The sequence below is a fragment of the Sphaerodactylus townsendi genome, linkage group LG17 (assembly GCF_021028975.2).
Source record: "Sphaerodactylus townsendi isolate TG3544 linkage group LG17, MPM_Stown_v2.3, whole genome shotgun sequence".
NCBI classification, from domain to species: domain Eukaryota; kingdom Metazoa; phylum Chordata; class Lepidosauria; order Squamata; family Sphaerodactylidae; genus Sphaerodactylus; species Sphaerodactylus townsendi.
In genome coordinates this window covers 21882111-21902540 of record NC_059441.1, presented here as the reverse complement: position 1 = coordinate 21902540, position 20430 = coordinate 21882111, and the positions used below count along the sequence as shown (strand labels likewise).

General features: G+C 48.3%; 1 protein-coding gene across 1 annotated transcript in view; it reads right to left on the bottom strand.

The window, feature by feature from the left end:
* Positions 1–20430, bottom strand: part of AGBL1 (AGBL carboxypeptidase 1) — a 554681-nt gene that overhangs the window by 515072 nt on the left and 19179 nt on the right. The window contains exon 4 of the mRNA XM_048481859.1: positions 19531–19624. Within this exon, the coding sequence (XP_048337816.1) occupies positions 19531–19624 (94 nt within the window). The remainder of the gene's footprint in view (positions 1–19530; positions 19625–20430) is intronic.

Sequence of the window (20430 nt, the reverse complement as noted above, 5' to 3'; positions counted from 1 at the left end):
AAGTCTACTGAGTGACCTTGGGCTAGTCACAATTTCTCTTAGAAATCTCTCAGCCCTACCTACCTCACAAGATGTCTGCTGTGGGGTGAAGAAGAGGAGTTGTAAATCGCTTTGAGACTCCTTATCGGTAGGGACAAGTGGGATATAAAAACCAACTCTTCTTCTATGTGCATCAAGTCACTCCTATGTGCATGAAGTCCTGGGGAATGGTTGGTTGGAAGAAGAAGAGGAGAGAGAGTTTGGATTCATACCCCACTTTTCTCGACCATAAAGAGTCTCAAAGTGGCTTAAAAACTCCTTCCCCTTCTTTGTGACATCGGTGGGGCAGAGAGAGTTCTGAGAGAATTGTGACTGTCCCAAGGTCATTCAGCAGACTTCATGTGGATGAGTGGAGAATCAACCCGGTTCTCCAGATTAGAGTTCACCACTCTTAACCACTACACCATACATTAAGAACCTCTGATCCATAGACTGAGACTACCACCATGATAAATGGTTTTAAATAACTCTATCACAAAGGGAAACAAAAACAACTTTTACAGCTATTTCTAAGTTTTGTTCTAGAACTAAGGTCATGTGGTCTTAGGGCAAGTCCTCCAACGACCAGTCTTCTGCGTTATTAAACAGGAGGGCATGTCTCTTAAATTGTCAAGCCTTTCACTACTGCCCCTGTATAATGTCAGGAAAATGCCTGTCAGTATCTTGATGTCTTGCTGTGTGTGATTTGCAATTGTTTTCCTGTTTCCCTCTTCTCTTCCTAGCAATCTCCTGTTAGCAATCTCCTGGCGCCAGCCCATCCTCAAAGAGGTGTGAAAGGTTCCCATGTGTCAGACTCTCAAACGTGGAAATAACAGAGACCGTAGGAAAGTCCAAAAGCAGTTTATTCCAGGTGATGCGAAGAGTAACAATGTATAGCAGGATCTGAGCTAGAGAGCTCAGATCCAGGACTTATATCTTTTAATCCCCCCTGTTTTGCCCCACACCAAATGTCCAATACAGTTTCTACTACAAAGCTACAAAGGACCTGGGAACCTTTCACACCTCTTTGAGGATGGGCTGGCGCCAGGAGATTGCTAACAGGAGATTGCTAGGAAGAGAAGAGGGAAACAGGAAAACAATTGCAAATCAGTTTATTCCAGGTGATGCGTTTATTCCAGGTGATGCGACGAGTTAAGCAGAGCGTTTATTCCAGGTGATGCGAAGAGTTAAGCAGTTTATTCCAGGTGATGCGAAGAGTTAAGCAGAGCTGGGTCCAGTCAGTGACTGGACAGGAATGACTGGGAAATCAGTGAATACCGTCCAGGTGAGTGAGTCTCCAAATGGGGCATGAGGATCTTGAATTACAACTGACCTCCAGACCACACAGAACAGTTCCCCCTGGCAGAAATGGCAGCTTCAGAGGGCAAGCAGCTATATTACATCACAGATTCTAGATAAAATTGCTCCCCAAATTTTCCCCTCCATGGGCACCTCAAGGTTTTCAGACGGGCATAACATCAAATGATTGGACAATGTCACATCTGCTCCCTGCCCCACCCCAGAGATGCCAGCCAGTGGCCTGGCGTTCCCACTAAAGCCATCATGTGCCTCTGTTTTAATCACTGCAAGCCACAGTACATGGAGGATAGAGGTCAGGGCGAGGAAGATTTTCTTACTCAGATAACTTTAGGAGGGACCATCAATCATGTGTTCAGCAGTCGCCCTGTAGGAAACCCAGCCTCTCCAAGGTCTCTGAATTCACAGGCGTGCTGTTCTGTAGAAAGCACCCCCACTCGGCAACCTCAGATCTTGAAAGGCACGACATATAAATCAAAGGGGAAGGATGCTTGGGATATCCAAGGCCCAAGTGGGAACGGTTCTTATTTATGTCGGATTCCTTTCCCGGTGTGTGCCAAAGACTTTAGACAGGCAAGAGTATATCATTCTCTCACCCTGTTCACTGAGTTATGTTCCTTTGTTTACAGAGGGAGCCCCCTTGTATGAGAGAAAGAACGTCTACAACAAAAATGGCACTAGTTGTATTTGTCCAAATAGAAAGCTAGTTAATTTCCCAGGGCCATCAAGGGGGTCATCTTACTATCCTATATGAGTTCCAAGTATGGCCCCTTCCACACACGCAGAATAATGAACATTCAATCCACTTTCACAATTGTTTGAAAGTGAATTTTGCTATTCCACACTGTAAAATCCAGCTTCAAAGTGCAGTGAAAGTGGATTAAAAGTGCATTATTCTGCATGTGCGGAAGGGGCCTCAGTGAAACAATAACACCTTTTTTGTGCAACACTAGTTTTTTTTTAATTGGTGGGTCATTTTTAGGGTCATGTTCTTTTTTGGGTAAATACTGCCCTTGCAGTTTTTTGTGTTAAAACATATTAAAACTATATGTATTATTTTATATTAAAAATAGCACCCTTTTCTTTAAAAGAAAAAAACCTTCTATCTAATAAAGGGTGTATTGCTTCTTATTCAGGAGTTCTGTGGCTCAGTGAGCTGCTGTACAGTAGTCAAAGATCTGCTCATGATCTGAGTTCGATCCCAACAGAAGTCGGTTTCAGGTAGCCAGCTCAAGGTTGGCTCAGCCTTCCATCCTTTTGAAGTGGGTAAAACGAGTACCCAGCATGTTGCAGGTAAAGGGTAGACGACTGAAGAAGCCAATGGAAAAAAAACCCCATAGACAAAGTCTGCCTCGTAAATGTTCTGATGTAACATTATCTCACGGGCCAGCAATGAGTTGGTGGTTGTACAAGGGACTACCTTTACCTTCTTATTCAAGTCCATGATTTTCATGCTGTTTTGATGTATTTGCTAAACATTTAAGCTTACCATTCATCTGTCCGGGCAGGGAAGAGCCAAATTCTCACCCCAACCCTCAACCACTCACATGCTACCAGTTGAGCAGTGAGAGAAAATTGTGGGAGCAAAACAAAGCTGTGGATGCTGTGAAGTCATGTCCAACTCCTGCCAACACTCTAGGAATCTCCCTGATCGCTATGGTCATAACAGTGTTTTTGATACTCCCCTCCAAATTTGCCCCCCAAAGCCCCTGGAATTTGAAGCCATAGGTCTGGCAAGTCTATAAACAGTGTTTGTGTGTGTGCGCGCTTGTGTGCGTGCGAATGTGTGTGGTAACAGAGCTGGTTTGCCATTGCCTTTCTCTGCATAGTTACCCTGGTATTCCTTTGTAGTTTCCCATACAAGTACTAGTGAAGACTGACCCCGCCTAGATTCTGAGATCTGATAAATCAGGCTAGCCTGAACTATCCAGGTCAGGGCATAAATACTGTACCCTGCATTATAATTGTTCATTATTGAGTTACCTTTGGTGGACTCTATGAGCTGGATTCCCATAGAAGATTCCCACATATTTAACCCTTACAGCAACACTAAAATTATCTGCCACTTTCTGCTTGTGCTAATGTAAGGATCTCAGTCGTTCTTGTTTCCCTTACAGCCTAACCTGACCTTGACGGAGATTCTTTTGGCCGGGCGTCCGGCCAGGACCTGCACCAACCTTGTGAGAATGCTTATCTCGCTGTTGCATAGTAGAATTTCGTTCTCATGAGAACGGGGCAGGGGGGATGGGTTAGTCAGCATTATAACCTGTTGTTTGGGCGGGGATGCTCATTCCTGCCATGTCATGTGTGTGTGCTTTCCAGGATGTCTGAATAAACGGACTTATAATCAAAAGCCTTTTTATTTCCTGCTCTTTTGGAATTCCTTACATTTATGGCAGGAAACTAACTCATTTTTTCTCTTGACTGTGTTTGGATCTCTGGTGTTATAACATGCAGAGATTGAGTACTCTTGACCATGTGGAAGGCAACGATAGCCTCCCATAGAGGAAGTTCTTCGAAGCCTTCCCTTCTAGACTCCGCCGAGGATCCGGAAGATGATCCGTTTTCGCTGGTGCCTCTCTCCCGACCTACGGTCCAGTTCCTCAGTCTGCCTCTTCTTCCTTGGGACGCATACGACATGGTTCAGATCGCGGTGGAGATGCATGAAGACTTTTAAAGCGCTATCTATGCGATCGAGCACCTGTTGACCGGTTCATTTCCACCCGGCAACGTGTGGATTACAAACCCCAGATGCAGCCAGTCCCTGAGGAGTTTGGATTATCTACCATTCATGCGTGACACCCAAGAATCCATTGAAAGGTTCCTGGACAAATGCGCTGAGGACATTCCCAGAGATCCAGCAGTGGCATAGCACTTCCGGAGCTTCGTCTCCAAAGTTACAGCGGAAGCAGGGACGATGACGAAGGGTTATGGATCGATTGATCGGAAGAGGTTGTTCCATTACACCACCTCGGCAGCACCAAAGTCCGAGGTGCGAGAAACGAGCGAATGGGCAAGTGAAAATCCTTGGAGGCAGTTGGAGGCGTGGAGGAAAAAAAACCATCAGAGGAGGAACTGGATCCCGATCCCGAAGTCGCTACTCCATGCCCTCGAAGAAAATTAGATGGACAGTGCGCGTGGCCATGCTGCGGGACGCCAAACTTGCTCTGGGGAGGCGCTGAAATAAAATCTGCAACGGGACCGTGAAAGTCTCGCAACGGGACCGTGAAAAGCAAATGCGCAAGGGAAATCCAAATGGAGTTGGACCGTGAAAGAGAGAAGCCGTTGCTATAGCCAACGAGTACCGCAAACAGAATTCTAACAATTCATGACAAAGTGCTGGATCAGTCCGGCAAGCTGGATTTACATAGCGCCAGCGCGACAACATCAAAGCCATCCAAACCCAGAATGAATCTGACTTTAGCCATTTCAACAGGTAGATCGAATATGAGCTAAAATTGGATCGAAGAGAGGGCAGCTTTGGGCACGCCGCTAACCAAGATGCCTTTAACACGCCAAGGAAAGGGAATTGGCTGAACGGGAGCAAACTCTACAGACGACAACGTGAGACGCGTTGGTTAGAGCCCCCAGTTGGTTTCTACACCTTCACCCCCCCGCGACTGGCGGCCCTCCTCCTGACGGAGGCGCGGCGCCATCAGCGGCCCGGTTCCAGCTTTCAACCTGGGGCACCTCCTCAACCCTGCTCCTCCAGCGCCCTACCCTATCCAGTACAACAACCAGGTTACATGCAGCAGCTTAACCCCAACACGCACTCTAGATGCCGCATTGAAAGAGGGTTCTTAAGCAGACCCCCCCATCCCAGCTCGCTTTGATGGTACCGCGTCCAAACTTCCTTTACTTTATTCTGCAACTTCGATGCTCATACTTGCAAGAATTTCATGATCTATATCAGTTTCTGAACGCCAAAAAAATAATGGTGACATTGGGTCGGGTGTTGGACGGAATTGTAGCCGCTGAGTGGTTTGTTTCTCTTAACGTATGAATTGCAGGGGGGACGATACGCCGCACGGTAGCGGGCTTTCTCCAAGCGCTATGCATTCGATTCCTAAGATCCCAATGCTGAAAAACGACGCCATCCGGGTGACAGTAGAAAACCATCCAACAGGGCAAACTCCGCTTCCTTTGCTGATTTTTGCCCCGGTGAACATTCCGCGCAGCGGCTACAGTAATCGCTTCCACCGGACTGGCCCGAGCGCGCATGCCGAAATCGCCGAGTATCAGCCCTTTCTCCAGAAGCAATGGATATTAAACTGCATGGAAACAGTGATCCTTATTCCTGGATCCCCGCAAGAACGCTTATGCAGATTAGATCCGAAAGCTTCGGCTCGCAGGTTGCCTGCCCGCCTTGCACTATGCCCGGCTTGATGCCGCCCACGCTGAAACCAGCCAACATGCTACCGAAGCCGGCGTAGAAAAACTCAAGCCCGGCCAGATGTAGCGGCCGAAAGACCACGTCGGAACTTGCCGTCGCCGTTTGGGATTGTGCCTCTATTAGTCGGAGGCCGTCCTGGCCACCTGGCTGCCAACTGCCCGGCTAGTTTGGCAGAAGCTTCCTCCGCCTAAGCCAGAGCCTTCTGCACGCTAAATCCAGCCTGCCAACTCAAGGATTGTCCAAAGCTACTTTTGATGAGCGATGTCGAAGAGAGGAAGAAACTGGGCGCTTAGTCTTTCAGCTGCTGCACCCGTGGGATCTTAATCCTTCTCCTGATCCGTGTGAGTGAAGGCAGCGCGCCCATTACTATTTTGACTTCCTTAGCCAACCCCAGTAAACATACTGGCGCATTTTGGCCTCTGCAGTAATCTTGTGGACTCAGGTTGCTCCCACTGTCTTATGAAACCGCTAGAGTGGTCGAGGAACTCGGATTGAGACCGAAGTTCCCCTTGGTGAAGCTCCATTCCTTTTCACCCAAATGGACGGTAGCCCACTGGGTGAGTGAGGGTCCGGCCCGGTCGTCAAAACCCAACCGGTACTTCTCCGTTGCAATCGCATCATTGGGGAAAAGATTAGTTTCATTCTTGCTCCAGTTGCAAAAGCACTCCATTGTTTTAGGTATGCCATGGCTACTTTTACAATCGAACCAACCTTCAAGGCTTTGGAAGGAGCTAATTCCTTCAATTCTCAGATCCCCCCTGCGGAGATCACATGGATGGGGGAAGATCCATCGGTAGGGGAGGGAAGCAACCATCGCTACAGCTTTTTGCAATGTACTGTCGGCTCCCCTTGCTGTAGAAATCCCCAGCGACGTATCAAGACCTATCTAGAGTTTTCCAGGAACAGGAGTACGAATCAGCTCCCCCCCCATAGACGATACCGATTGCAAGATCCTGCTACAACCCGGGAGCCCAATTACCTAAGGGTAGGGATCCTATCGTATGAGTCCCACCGAAGAAAAGGAGCTCACGCCTTCTTAGATAAAAAAAGAATTGTAGCTCATGACGCGGATTCATCACGGGCGGCAGCCACAAAAAGCACACCCATGCCGCCCCTGTTTTATTCGTTAAGAAAAAAGGACGGGTTCGTTAAGACTTTGGTGTACTCGATTATCGTGGACTAAATGCTGTTTCCATCTCCAACAAATATCCTTTGCCCTTAATAAAGGGACCTCTTGGATGCCCTTCTAGGCAAAGGCCGGATTTTTACCAAATTGGATTTTATGGGAAGCTTTAGTTATCGTGTTTGCATCGCGGAGGGGTACGCAATAACATTTTAACAGCGCTTTAAGGGCATACAAAATTTGGGCAATATGAATATTTAATAACGCCTCCTTGCCGATTAGTTGGGGCCCCAGGGGCTTCTCGTATAGCCCTCATAAACGTGAAGTATTACATGATTTGTTGTACAAGGGAGTAGTTCGTATATTTGGATGATGTTTTGATTTACTCACAGACCCTGGAAGAGCATGAGGCTTTAGTCCGGAAGTTTTACAACGCTACTTGATAAACCTCCCTCTTTGCCAAAAGCGGTTGTCAAAATAAGGCTGTTTTTCACCAGACCTCCATAGATCTACCTGGGCTATCGACGGATCCTCTGACGGCTCTAGAAATGGACCCGGCTAAAGTGGCCGCGAGTGGTTGACTGGCCTGCCCCCCACCACAATGCTAGAAGGGAATTGCAATCTTTTTTAGGCTTTTTTGCTAACTTCTCATCGTGACTTCTGGTATTCCCCATTTTGCCAAATCTTGCCTTTACCGGGCTCACGCTGATCTTTTACGCGCACTCAAAGGAAAGGGATCGCTTCTAGCGGCCGCTGTAAGTCCCGGGGCCCTCTCCCTGAGTCGCAGAGGAATGCCAATTAAGCGTTCCAGCAGCTAAGAAAACAGCTTTCACAACTGAGCCAATTCTGACACACATCCCGCCACACTGCAGCTTCCTTTCCATGCGTCGGCTCACGTGGATGCTTCGGACAAGGCGCTGGGCGCTGCCCTCTTGCAGAAAAAATAAAGACAATAAATTTGGTACCGTCGTGCTTATTTATCCAAAAAAAATTTAGTCTGGTTCCGGAATCCAAACTGGACTGTCGGAGATAATGAAACCGGCTGCCATCAAATCCTTATGGCGTTGAGCACTTCTGGCGAAATACCATTGGTTAGAAGGAGCCAGCACCCCTTTCAAGAATCTGGTTCGGATCATAAAGAAAATGTTTGGCTTCGCGCTTTCCACACCCCTCAAAATGTCCGCCTAAACAATTACGCTTGGGGCTGGATTTTTTCTCTTTGCTTTTCCTTTACGGGTCCATCATTTTTTCCCCGGTAAAAGCAATAAGCTGGCTGGATGCATTGTCCCTTCGCCCTCCCCGGGGAAGGAGACGCATCCCTACGGGATATCTCCATGCACCGCTCTCTCTCCCTCCCAGCTAGGATTGCGGCTGTCACCCACTCACAATCCTCTCTACCGTCCCCCCCTCGCCCATCCCAGCCATCGTCTCCCCTTTCTTCAAGAGCTCAAGTTGAGGCGGGATTACGCGAGCTGCCAACAGAGGAAAAAAGATGCACAGCTACGGCTTTGAGTGATGGTGTCTGGAAAAGGGGGGGGTGTTTGGTACGCTAATGCCTACTCCCCTCCGAAAGCAGGTTCTTCAAGCATGCCATGATGCTGCGGCCAGGCTGGAGCACTTCGGACGTTTGGTGAAAACCTCTCATCTAGCCGCGCCGCCAGTTTTGGTGGCGCTCTATGCGCAAGGACGCGTTGAGTCCTTTACATTAAAGGGTGTTCCAGCAATATGTGCCAGGAGGCCAAGTCAATACCGGGGAAGCCCTCATGGGTTACTGAAACCTATCCCCGTTGCCTCCCAACCTCTGGCAGGTTATTTCAATGCGATTTTTATCACTGACTTGCCGAACAGTCACGTGGGAAACACTGTGTTGTGGGTGGTGGTGGATCTCTTTTCCAAACAGGCGACGATTTCAATTCCCTTTTTGCACCACCATACCTTTCATAGCTCTCCCAAACTAGCCCGGTTGTTCATTTCAACACATCTACCGCTTCATACATTCCTCTCCTGGAGGAAGGTGGTATCGGATCGTGGCCCTCAATTCATTTCTCGATTTTAAAGGCTTTCCTGGAGTTGTTGGGAACCATTAACCAGCAGTCGCCGCCCCCTACCACGCCTTCAGTAAGTGGCCCGGGCAAAGAGTGAACGGATCGAACAGAAACAACTAGGAGCAATATTTACGCTTGTTATACAAACTACCATTATCAGGGACAACTGGTGTGGGAATTGCTTCCTTCGCAGAGTATGCTTACACCCGCAATATATGTAATTCATAGCAGTACGCAGAAAACCCCATTTATCTGGCGAAGTAGTCTCTGGTTGATCCTTCCCAAGGTTGCCCCAGCTGCCGGCGGAGGGTATTGCAGCCAACCAGAATTCACAATCAATGGATTTTGTCACTAGCTGAAGGCTGGAAGTCCAGTTCAGTCTACCTTAAAACAGGCTCAAGAAGCCTCAAAAGTTTTAGGCAGATAAACACTCCCGCTCAGGAATTCCCCTTACGTGGTTGGAGCTTGGGTTTATTTGTCCACTAAAAACCTTCCAGACGTGCATAAATATTCAAAACTTGGCGTAAATTTGTGGGTCCCTTTCAAATTACAAAAGTGATCAATGATGTTACTGCTTTCAAACTTTAATTCTGCCTAATTCACTAAGTAAGCATATCTATCCCGGGCTGCTTCCATTCCAGCTTGCTCAAAGGAGGCTCCCGCTTCAGATGCCTGGGCATGACCCTCCTCGAGACACACCCCCCGCCAGTTACAATTGATGGACATAAGCATTATGAGATAGACGCTTATCCTGGACTCTAAGCCTTGCTTTCGCACAGCGTCATGGGCTATCTGGTGTCTCGTAATGGGGTTTAGCTATTCCTCTGGCCATAATCAATGGGTGTATAAGGAGGAGAATATCGATGCCCCCCTCTTTAATTGCTGCGTTTCACCAAGCTTTTCTCCGGACAAACCGGGGGAGGGGGAAAAAGGGGAGATTTCTTTTAGGGGAGGCGGAGTGTAAGGATCTCAGTCGTTCTTGTTTCCCTTACAGCCTAACCTGACCTTGACGGAGATTCTTTTGGCCGGGCGTCCGGCCAGGACCTGCACCCACCTTGTGAGAATGCTTATCTCGCTGTTGCATAGTAGAATTTGGATTCTCGGCGAGGAACAAAGGCAGGAGAGTTAGGTTAGTCAGCATTATAACCTGTTGTTTGGGCGGGGATGCTCATTCCTGCCACGTCGTGTGTGTGTGCTTTCCAGGATGTCTGAATAAACGGACTTATAATCAAAAGCCTTTTTATTTCTGCTCTTTGGAATTCCTTACAGCTAATTTGTATCCCCCTTACCTTCCCTGTCTAGCCGCAACACATGCTGAGGCTAAAACTCAACCAGTGTATTCTATAATGCAGTGATTCCCAACCAGGGTTCCGTGGTACCCTGGGGTGCCATGAGCACGTCCCAGGGGTACCATGACAATGCTACCGCCTGCCCTCCCACACTGGAATCACATGGATTTTAAAGGGAGTGGTTGGAAGCCTCATGGGCTCTTTTTAAACAACATTGAAAAACAGCATTGTTTTATTTGCCTAAATTCGGCATGGATGGGGGGGGTAGATTTAAAGGAAGCTCTCCCTTTAAATCCCCCCAATCCATGCCGAATTTAGGCAAACAACACAGCTGTCAACACTGCTTTCCCTCCCCTCCCCCTGCTTGCCACTCCCCCCACCGACAGGCAAAAACCCTTAAAATGCAAAAAAAAATCAAACAAACCTCAAGGGTACCCTGAGATATGAAGAGCCAGGTCAAGGGTACCGCAATGTCGAAAAGGTTGGGCAACACTGCTATAATGTGTGAAACAAACTCGAATTCCTCAGGTTCCTTCACTGGTGACCAGGTTTGGAAAGCAGGCATTATTAGTAAGTTAACATATAGTAGGAAAAGGAGAGAAGACAAATGTGTAACTCTTGCAGCCTTTTCTCTAATTCTGGGACAATGAGGAAAAGGGGTAGATGGATGTGGAAATGATGGGTTCATTAATACAAGTTAGACCCTGACAAACGGTCTTCCAGCCAGAGATAAGTAATATCTCAAAATCTAGCCCAAGTAATGCATGGCTTGAAAGAAAGGATTTGTCAGGGTCCCCCTCCAGAGTACCGCGGGGGAGCCCTGATGCCTTCCCTCCAAACCCTACCCGGGGTTCTTGTTCCCGGCCTCACCCCTGTTCTAGGGAGGGGTGGTCAAACAGTGGGGCCTAAACCCCCCTCCCAGGGCCCGCCGTGCTTCTGGCTCTCTCCACACAGTCTCCCCTGGGAGAGCCTGTTCCTCCCACAGGACTCCCCTTTGTTTCCCCGAGGGAGCTTGTTTGCTCCACAAGTCTCCCTGTCCCAGAACTGGGGGGCCTGTTCTCTCCACAGGCCTCCCCCACTCCCCTCCTGTCCCTCAGCCTGGCTCCTTTTCCCAACCTCTTCTCCTTCTCCTTCTTCCTCGCCTTCCAGCCCCTCTCTGCACACCCTTCCTTCTGCCTCTCCTGTCCCACAACTCTCCCAGCTGCTGCTGTTCTTCCTCTTTATCCCCTCGGGCCAGCCTCCCACACTCCTTGGGGCAAGGGGCCCTCTCCTTGCCGGCTCTTGCCTTCCTCCAGACCTCCTCCTCCCGGGGCCGCCTTCTGTCATGCCGGGACGAGCCCTGGAGGGCCGCATCGCCGGGCGCCAAGCCGGTGGGCCGGAGCCGCCACAAAGTCCCGCTGGCAGGCTCCCTCCTGGGGAGCGGCCGGCCAGCAGTCCCTCAGCGTGCAGCGCCGGGGCTGCCGCGGGCGTCGTTCCCTGCGTCAGCCGGGCGCGAGCCCGTCCGGCCGGGTTCCCCGGTCGCTGCTCTCCCTCCTCCGAGCCAGGACTGGCCGCATGGAGGCTTAGTACGGCCGAGGCGGGCCGGGAGCCCGCTGAGGCTGCTCCAGCGCCCAGCGCCAGCGCCCGCCCGGAGGGCTCTCTCCCGCCTCTGGACGGGTCTGCCGCCCGCTACCGAAGCCCTCGGCCGCTTCCAATCCAGCCGCTTGGGATGGCGTCGAGCTGGCGGCGTATGAAGGCTACTCCCGAGTCCGTGGCCAGCGGCGGCGGTAAGTCCGGGAGGGGGGGGGCTCGCCGCTCCCGGACAGGATTATTACGCTAATGTGAAGTATTAAAGTTTACATAGTTCTAGGGAATACTGATTGTTGAATGTGACTTTGAAAATAAAGGATGGGAAATTTTATTCTATGGATAGCTTCCTTCTAGCCAGTGTGGGGTTAAGTGCAGTGGACTCTAAACTGGAGAACTGGGTTTGATTCTTCACTCCTCTTTGTGAGCAGTGGAATCTTATCTGGTGAACCAGATTTGTTTCCATAGCTGATTCTGCTTTGCCTCCAAGATCTGACAAGATAAGGCTAGCCTGGGCAATCAAGGTCAGGGCAACAATTAAATGACACCAAGTCACAGCTATGATGACCTCATAGGGTTTTTGAGGCAAGCCAAATACAGAGGTGGTTTGCCATTGCCTGCCTCTACCTAGTAGCCCTGGAATTTCTGGATGATCTCCCATCCAAATACTAACCAGGGAGGCCCCTTCTTAGCCTCTGAGATCTGGCATAATCAGGTTAGCCCGGGTCACCCAGGACAGGGAAATAATTAAGTGCCACTAGATCACAATGACTTATGCAAGGTTTTCAAGGCAAAGAGCAAAACAGAGGTGGTTTGCCTTTGCCTTCCTCTGTCCAGCAACCCTGAACATCCCAGCCAAGTACTAACAGCCAAGTACTAACCCTAACCCTAACCCAGCTTAGGTTCTGTGATCTAATGAGGTCAGGCCAGGGGCGTAGGTAAAGATTTTTATGGGGTGGGTTTGGGGGGAGGGGCCACACCCTATCCATCCCTGGGGCTGTGGCCACACCTCCCCAAGCCCCGCCCGGACCTCAGTGCTTATAAAAGCAGCTCTCCAAGGCCAGGGATGGCAGACTCCCCTGCCCCCGCGCCCCCTCGGCTGGGCTCGCCGCCGGCAGTTCCTTCTGCCCTCCCCTCTCGGCAGAGGCGTAACTAGGGAAAATGGAGCCCGGTGCAAAATCTGAGTTTTGCATGTCCCCACATGGGTGGCTGCTGTGATGCTGGAATCCACCCCCAAACAGCATCATTTTCAATGGTGTTTAGGGAGTCCAGATTCTCCTTTTAAATCCACCTTAAAGGGAGAATCTGGGGTCCCCAGTTAACACAACATTGAAAGTGATGCTGTGTTGGGGTGGATTATCCCCCACCCTGAAACAGCATCACTTCCAATGTTTAAACTGGGGACCTCAGATTCTCCCTTTAAATCCATGCCGAAGGGTGTGGATTTAAAATGAGAATCTGGGGAAATTTGGGGGGTGCCTGCTGTCATGGGTGCAATTGTTAAGCTAGCAGCACCAAACTTTCAGGGTATCTTTAGGAGACTCTCCTGCTTATACCACCCAGGTTTGGTGAAGTTTGGTTCAGGGGGTCCAAAGTTATCAACCCTCAAAGGTGTAGCCCCCATCTTCTATTAGCTCCCATTGGAAAGGATGGGGAATGGGGCACCCCCTTTGGGAGTCCACAACATTAGATCCTCTGAACCAAACTTCACCAAACCTGGGAGGTATCATAAGGAGGGTTTCCTGAAAGATCCCTGAAAATTTGATGCTGCTAGCCTTAAAACTGCATCCCCTGCAGGCCAAAACCAAAAAAATCACTTTAAAATACAAAAAAAAAACACAAGCAGAGGGTGGAACTTTGGACATGTAATGCGGGAGTTAAACCAGGAAACCCCCTCATTACCCACATCCTTGGGTCAGGCTAACATGAGCCATCCAGGTCAGGATGACAGGGATGCTCAAAAAAAAACTCCTGTTCATGTTACATTCTGCTCACCATTCACAAGCAAGGAGTCGATTTTCTAGTGAGCAGTTTGGCTGTTTGTGAGCAGCTGCAAACTGTTGGACTTGATACTTTCTGCACAATACAGATTTATATGGGCAGCATTTCACATGTGCACTCTCACACAACCCAGTAGGAACCCTCATTCACACAAATCGGTCACTGTTATCTGCTGCTCAGCAGCCAACTATGTAAGTGAAGAGCGAGCAAATGAGTCAGTCAAACAGCAGTTGTGAAGTATGTTGTGTTTTGTCATTAAGTTTTCCCACCAGGGCAGAAGGGCTGGAACTCCACTGCAGCTATTGCACAGCCACGAACCCGTTGGACAACCTGCGACATCCTTCATGCAAAATCAATTATTGGAGGCTGGGCCACAGCACTGGCTTCTTGAGCGCTACCTTATTCTTATGCGGATTCTATCAGAAAGGCAAAAGGATGTGACTCCCGAGGAAGAACTAACCCACCCGCAAAAGAGACGACCTCAGGAGGCTGCCGTCTGCTTGGTACATTTCGCATTTTGTAGCAAACGAATGGCTTGTCACACACATTAGCGAGAAGTGTAGAGACCTGAGAAGAAAAACATGCTTTTACAGCTGGTTGCTTCCCACTGCATGTGCACCTGTGAAAATTATTGGGTTCTTACATTATTTTAATGGAGGGACAGGAGCATGTACCAAAAGACTCATTTTCATCCCAGGGGAATTTCAATCTACAAATAGAAAGGAAGCTAATGAGATTTAAGTGGATAGTTCGATGCCCGGTGTTGTAAGATGTTGTGATACAGGGACATCTTTATTTACTCTAGCAATTTTTCCAGGGCTCCAAAGCCACACACACGGTAAGCAAACAGATAGTTTTTACACTGTCCGTGTCCAACAATTTGTTTTTAATAGCTTGTTTTTAATATTCAGATATTGTTTCAATTCTCAGCCCACCCCAAGCAGGACTCTGAAGCCATGGCATAGAAATAGCCTTAAAAAAATAATTGCTCCATCCTTATCTGGCATATAGGTCGATTCCCCGCGGTCAACTAATCGCGTGATACTCTCGCAAAATATCAAGATTTCAGCAAGAACTCCCCACTGCTTAACTGCCGAACACAGATTCATCCCCGTTCTGGCACTCCCTCTCCCCCTTATCACGTTTTTAAGTACCTGCATGGAAGTGCACCTTTTAAAAAAACATGCACCGAAGCTGGACCGGTGTGGAGGTTTAGGGGTTGAATGGAGGTTTGTTTTCCCACCGTTGGGAGTGACATGGAGCCCTCCAGACAATCAGAGCACAGTGAGCTGTGCATGAAGCGCGTGCAGCCATTTTTTTTGTTTCACACCGGCGGAGGCTACATTTATTGCTTAAACTTTATTTATTGCTTAAACTTTTATACCGCCCCATCCCCGAAGGGCTCTGGGCGGTGTACAACACAAAATATAAATATAAATAAATTATTAAAACCATTAAAACAGCGATAACAATAAAAAGGCGTCCGCCAACCCCACTTTTAAAATTCTCCCCGGGAAAGGGCGGTGGAGGGCGGCGAGTCACAATAGATGATGGGCCCAGATGTGAGAGCCGACTGGGGGGGGCACCGTTTCAGCGGCTGGACCCTCCAAAGGCCCGGCAGAACAACTCCGTTTTACAGGCCCTGCGGAACTCGTTAAGGTCCCGCAGGGCCCGAACAGCCGGAGGGAGGGTGTTCCACCAGGCCGGGCCCAGGGCCGTAAATTGAAATGTGGCTGCGTGGAGTGTGATTTCTGTGCCAACTAAACTGTGCAAACTAAAATTAGACTTTCATGCTAGTGCAGCTGTGTGGGTAAAGAGTGCAAAAGCTGCATATAAATGTAGTTTAGCGTGAAAAACAGCTACCGTTCTATCTATGCATACGTGTGGTGACTTAGCTGTGCAAAAAAAGTTTTTTAAAAAAAATCCTACCCCAACACAGCGCAACAGCCAATCAGGACAAGGCAGAAAGAGCCATTGAGCAGATCGTGCATTCGACCGCGCGATCATGGGTAGTGCTGCACTGTTTGAAACTGTGAAAGACATTGATGTCCTCAACACACACACACGCTGCAGTGGGGAGGGTGAAACTGCGATGAAAAAGTGTCGCTTCTTTTTAAACCTGTTGCATCCGGCTTTAATTTCTCAGTGGGGAAATGGCCATACAGAAGGTTGTGAAAGGGGGGGAAAGTTAACTATTAGGAATGTTATGAAACTAGGGTTTCCAGGTCCAGGTTAGAAAACATCTGGAGATTAGCTGGTCCAAAAGTAGCGGGTTATTTCAATTGATTACTTATAGCCAGTTACAGAATATCTGGAGATTTGGGGATGGGACCTGAGGAGGGTTAGATTTGGGGAGAGGAGGGTACAGTGATGGGGTATAGTGCCAAAGAGTCCACCTTGGACCTTTGTATAATGGATGTGCTTTAGCATTGGGTCCCGGCAGAAATGCTTTGGTCTATCTAGCAGATGAAATTGTGTCTGCTTAAAAAAGATTCATTTATAAAAACACAAGCCTTGGATAATATCGAGGTTCCGTCTTGAATCCGGCCAACGGGCTAGCATGTGTTGCTTATGTTAAATGTATGGTTAATGCATTTAGCCTGTTTTGGTTTGGCTAATATATCTACTGTGATAAAAAACAATATTTTCCGTTTTTATTTAAGATGCTCATAGTCTGATATTATCAGTTTTTGTAGGCTCAAGGTCATGTAGTACAATTCTTGCCTATTTACGTTTTTCTATAGAGTCCACCTTGGCCATTTTTCCAGATCTCTGTCACCTGGAGATGAGTTGTAATAGCGGGAGATCACCAGCCACCCCCTGGAGGTTTGTAGCTCTACATCAGGGGTCTGCAACCTGTGGCTCTCCAGATATCCATGGACTACAAATCCCATCAGCCCCTGCCAGCATGGCCAATTGACTGGGGCTGATGGGAATTGTAGTCCATGAACATCTGGAGAGCCGCAGGTTGCAGACCCCTGCCCTACATGAAACGCAAGCGCTTCTGAAATTTCTAGACAAAAGTTCAGATGTACAGCTAGGATTGCCAACCTGCAGGTGGTGGCTGGAGATCTTTCACCTGGAGAAAATGGCCGCTTTGGATGGTGGACTCTGTGGCCATATGCTCCACTGAAGTTCCTTCCCTCCCTAAGCCCCAACCACCTCAGGCTCCACCCCCAAAATCCCCAGGCAATTCCACCTCATGGTCCTCCAGTTGATGTGAAAATGGAGGCCTGTCAGTCTCTCCCTAAACTCCATCCTTCTTAGGCTCCACCTTCAATATATCCAGGTATTTCCCAACCCAGAGCTGGCAAGATTATGTGTAGGAAGAAGAAGAAGAGTTTGGATTTATACCCCACTTTTCTGTAGGGGGTAAGGGGACTCAAGGTGGCTTACAAGCTCCTTTCCCTTCTCCCCACAACAGACACCTTGTGAGATAAGTGGGTCTGAGAGAGTTGGGAGAGAACTGTGACTAGCCCAAGCAGGAATGAAGAAGTGCAGAAACACATCTGGTTCACCAGATAAGCCTCTGCCACTCAAGTGGAGGAGTGGGGACTCAAACCTGGTTCTCCAGAGTAGAATCCACCTGCTCTTAACGACTACACCACGCTGGCTTAAGTAGAAGGGAATCCTTCACTGGAATCAGCCACCTCTCACCCTTTCCTTTCTTGACATGAGTTGTTTCTCAATAGCCTCTCCTCCTGCCTCCTGTAGCATTAAAACAGGGAGATGCAGATGCAGGCTGAACATGGAGATGCGCACACTCTCTTTCATTTCTAAGGCGTGCAGGCCTTGCAAATTTCCTCCGAGAATCAGCTAGGGACAGGACATGGGCTGGAGCAGACAGCTGCATAGCTAATTTTAGCTTCACAGGAGAGACCCATGGAAGCTTTATGGCAGGCAAAAAAAAAGGCAGCCTCAGAACAGCACTGAGTGCACTTAAAAATAAACACCATTTCTGCTCTGATCCTTGAGGTTTTGCTTGAAAGCAGAGGTGTTCCTCCCATTGGGCAAAGTGGGCAGTTGCCCTGGGCGCAGCCTTGTGGGGGGCGCAGGTTTGTTTGTGGGATGTTTTGTATTTTCAGTGTTTTTCCATTTTTGGCCTGCAGAGGGCGCAGTTTTTAGGCTACCAGCACAAAAATTACAGGGATGTTTTGGGAGACTCTCCTGATGCTATCACCCAGGTTTGGTGAGGTTTGGTTCAGGTAGTCAGGTAGTCAGGTAGTTATGGACTCCCAAAGGAGGTGCCCCATCCCCCATTGTTTCCAATGGAAGCTAACAGAAGATGAGGCTACACATTTGAGGGTCGATAACTTTGGATCCCCTGAACCAAACTTCACCAAACCTGGGAGGTATCATCAGGAGAATCTTTTACTGATACCACCCAGGTTTTGTGAAGTTTGGTCCAGGGGGTCCAAAGAGCTATGGACTCCCCAAAGGGGTTACTCCTCCATCATCCATTGTTTCCAATGGGAGCTAACAGAAGATAGGGGACTACACCTTTGAGGGTCCATAACTTTGGACCCCCTGAACCAAACTTCACCAAACCTGGGTGGCATCATTAGGGGAGTCTCCTAAAGATACCCGGAAAGTTTGGTGCTGCTAGCGTAACAATTGCACCCCTGACAGCAGGCACCTCCCAAATTTCCCCAGATTTTCCTTTTAAATCCCCCAGCCTTTGACATGGATTTAAAGGGAGAATCTGAGGTCCCCAGTTTAAACATTGCAAGTGATGCTGTTTCAGGGTGAGGGAGAATCAAACCCAAAATAGCATCACTTCCAATGTTGTTTAAACTGGGAACCCCAGATTGTCCCTTTAAGATAGATTTAAAAGGAGAATCTGGGCTCCCTAGTTTAAACACCATTGAAAATGATGCTGTTTGGGGGTGGATTCCAGCATCACTTGTTTAAACTAGGGAGCCCAGGTTCTCCTTTGAAACATTAGAAAAGTGATGCTGTTTCCCCAATTGGGGGGTACTGGATACAACACCATAAGAGAAGATGTTTTTCATAGCAGTAATAAAACATTTTGAAAGCATTTTAAAAATGTTTTCAAAAATTATTTCTGCTGTGTGGCATGGCTTATTGCTGTGCTCAGATTTGTGAGTTGGGGCATGTTCTATAATGTGATGGTGACTTTGAAACAACCTGGTGTAAAAAATCATTGCTTGGTCACAGTGGGGGAGGGTGGCTGCCCATGGGGGGCGCCAAACTCCAGTTTGCCTAGATACGCCACTGGGCGTAACTACAAGGGGGGGGTGCGTGTTGCACGCGCCTGGGGGGGCATCAAACTCAGGTTTTGCCCAGGGCTCCAGTTTGCCTAGTTACGCCACTGCTTGAAAGAGAGGGATATCTACAAAGCAACCCCTTGTATTATCAGTTTTATACCTGGTATCTGGGAAAAGATCGCTCCTCCGTGTCAGGATAGGGACCATGGTAAAGCATCTGCATTGCAAGCACAAGGCCCCAGGTTCAATCCCCAGCATCTCCAGTTACAAAGATCAGATAGCGGGAAATACTATTGGGATTTGGCAAGTGTCTGTCACAACTCAGTTATAAAAGGGTTAACTGTATGTAAACACATTGCTGCAGACTGGGAATGATAGGCCGATTCCATTTAGCACATGATGGTAGCTGAGCCATGGCATTTTGTAGTTTCTGAGTTGTCTTCAAGGGTGGATCCAAGCATGGTACATTACAATAGTCCAGGTTCCCTTTGGTTCTGTAGCATTTTTTCCATTTTCCCAAGCCCAGAGATGGTTAACCCTACCCCTTTACCTTGCTGTTGTCGTGTGTCTCCTGGTGTAAGGTGTGATGACTTTGAATAGAAGTTCCATGGCTCCATTCACTCCCAGCATAGTCCCCACCGTCACTGTGTGAACAAATTGCAAAGGCCATCAGACTTGGGAAGGAGGAATGCAAGGAGAAAATTGCTCAGCAATTGCTGGAGCACCTTCCTTATGAGGAGAGGCTGCAATGTTTGGGACTCTTTTGGAGGGGGGATATGATTGAAGTCTATAGAATTTTGCATGGGGTAGAAAATGTTGACAGAGAAATTTTTCTCCCTTTCTCACAATACTAAAACCAGGAGGCATACATTGAAAATGCTGGGGGGAAGAATTAGGACTAATAAAAGGAAACATTTCTTCATTCAACATTTGATTGGTGTTTGGAATGTGCTGCCACAGGAGGTGGTGATGGCCGCTAACCTAGATAGCTTTAAAAGGGGGTTGGACAGATTTATGGAGAAGTTGATCTATGGCTACCAATCTTGATCCTCCTTGATCTGAGATTGCAAATGCCTTAGGAGACCAGGTGCTCGGGAGAACAGCAGCAGAAGGCCATTGCTTTCACATCCTGCAGGTGAGCTCCCAGGCACGTGGAAGCAGAAAGGGATCTTTCAAAATAAATTGATTTGGCACACATTCTGAAAAGCTAAGGAGTTATTAGGGTTATAAGTAATAAAATAGATTGGATTAAATTATAATTGGGGAGGGAGAATCTTATAATTGCTAACTGATTTGACCTATAAGATGATTTGCTGCCACCCCCACTTTATTAAGACAGATTCATTTCAGATTTCCCTTCACCTTGACACACACACGTACACACAACATGATTTCACTGCAACTCTGAGAAAATGCATGCACAAGGGAGAAGGAAGAAATCCAGAGGCCT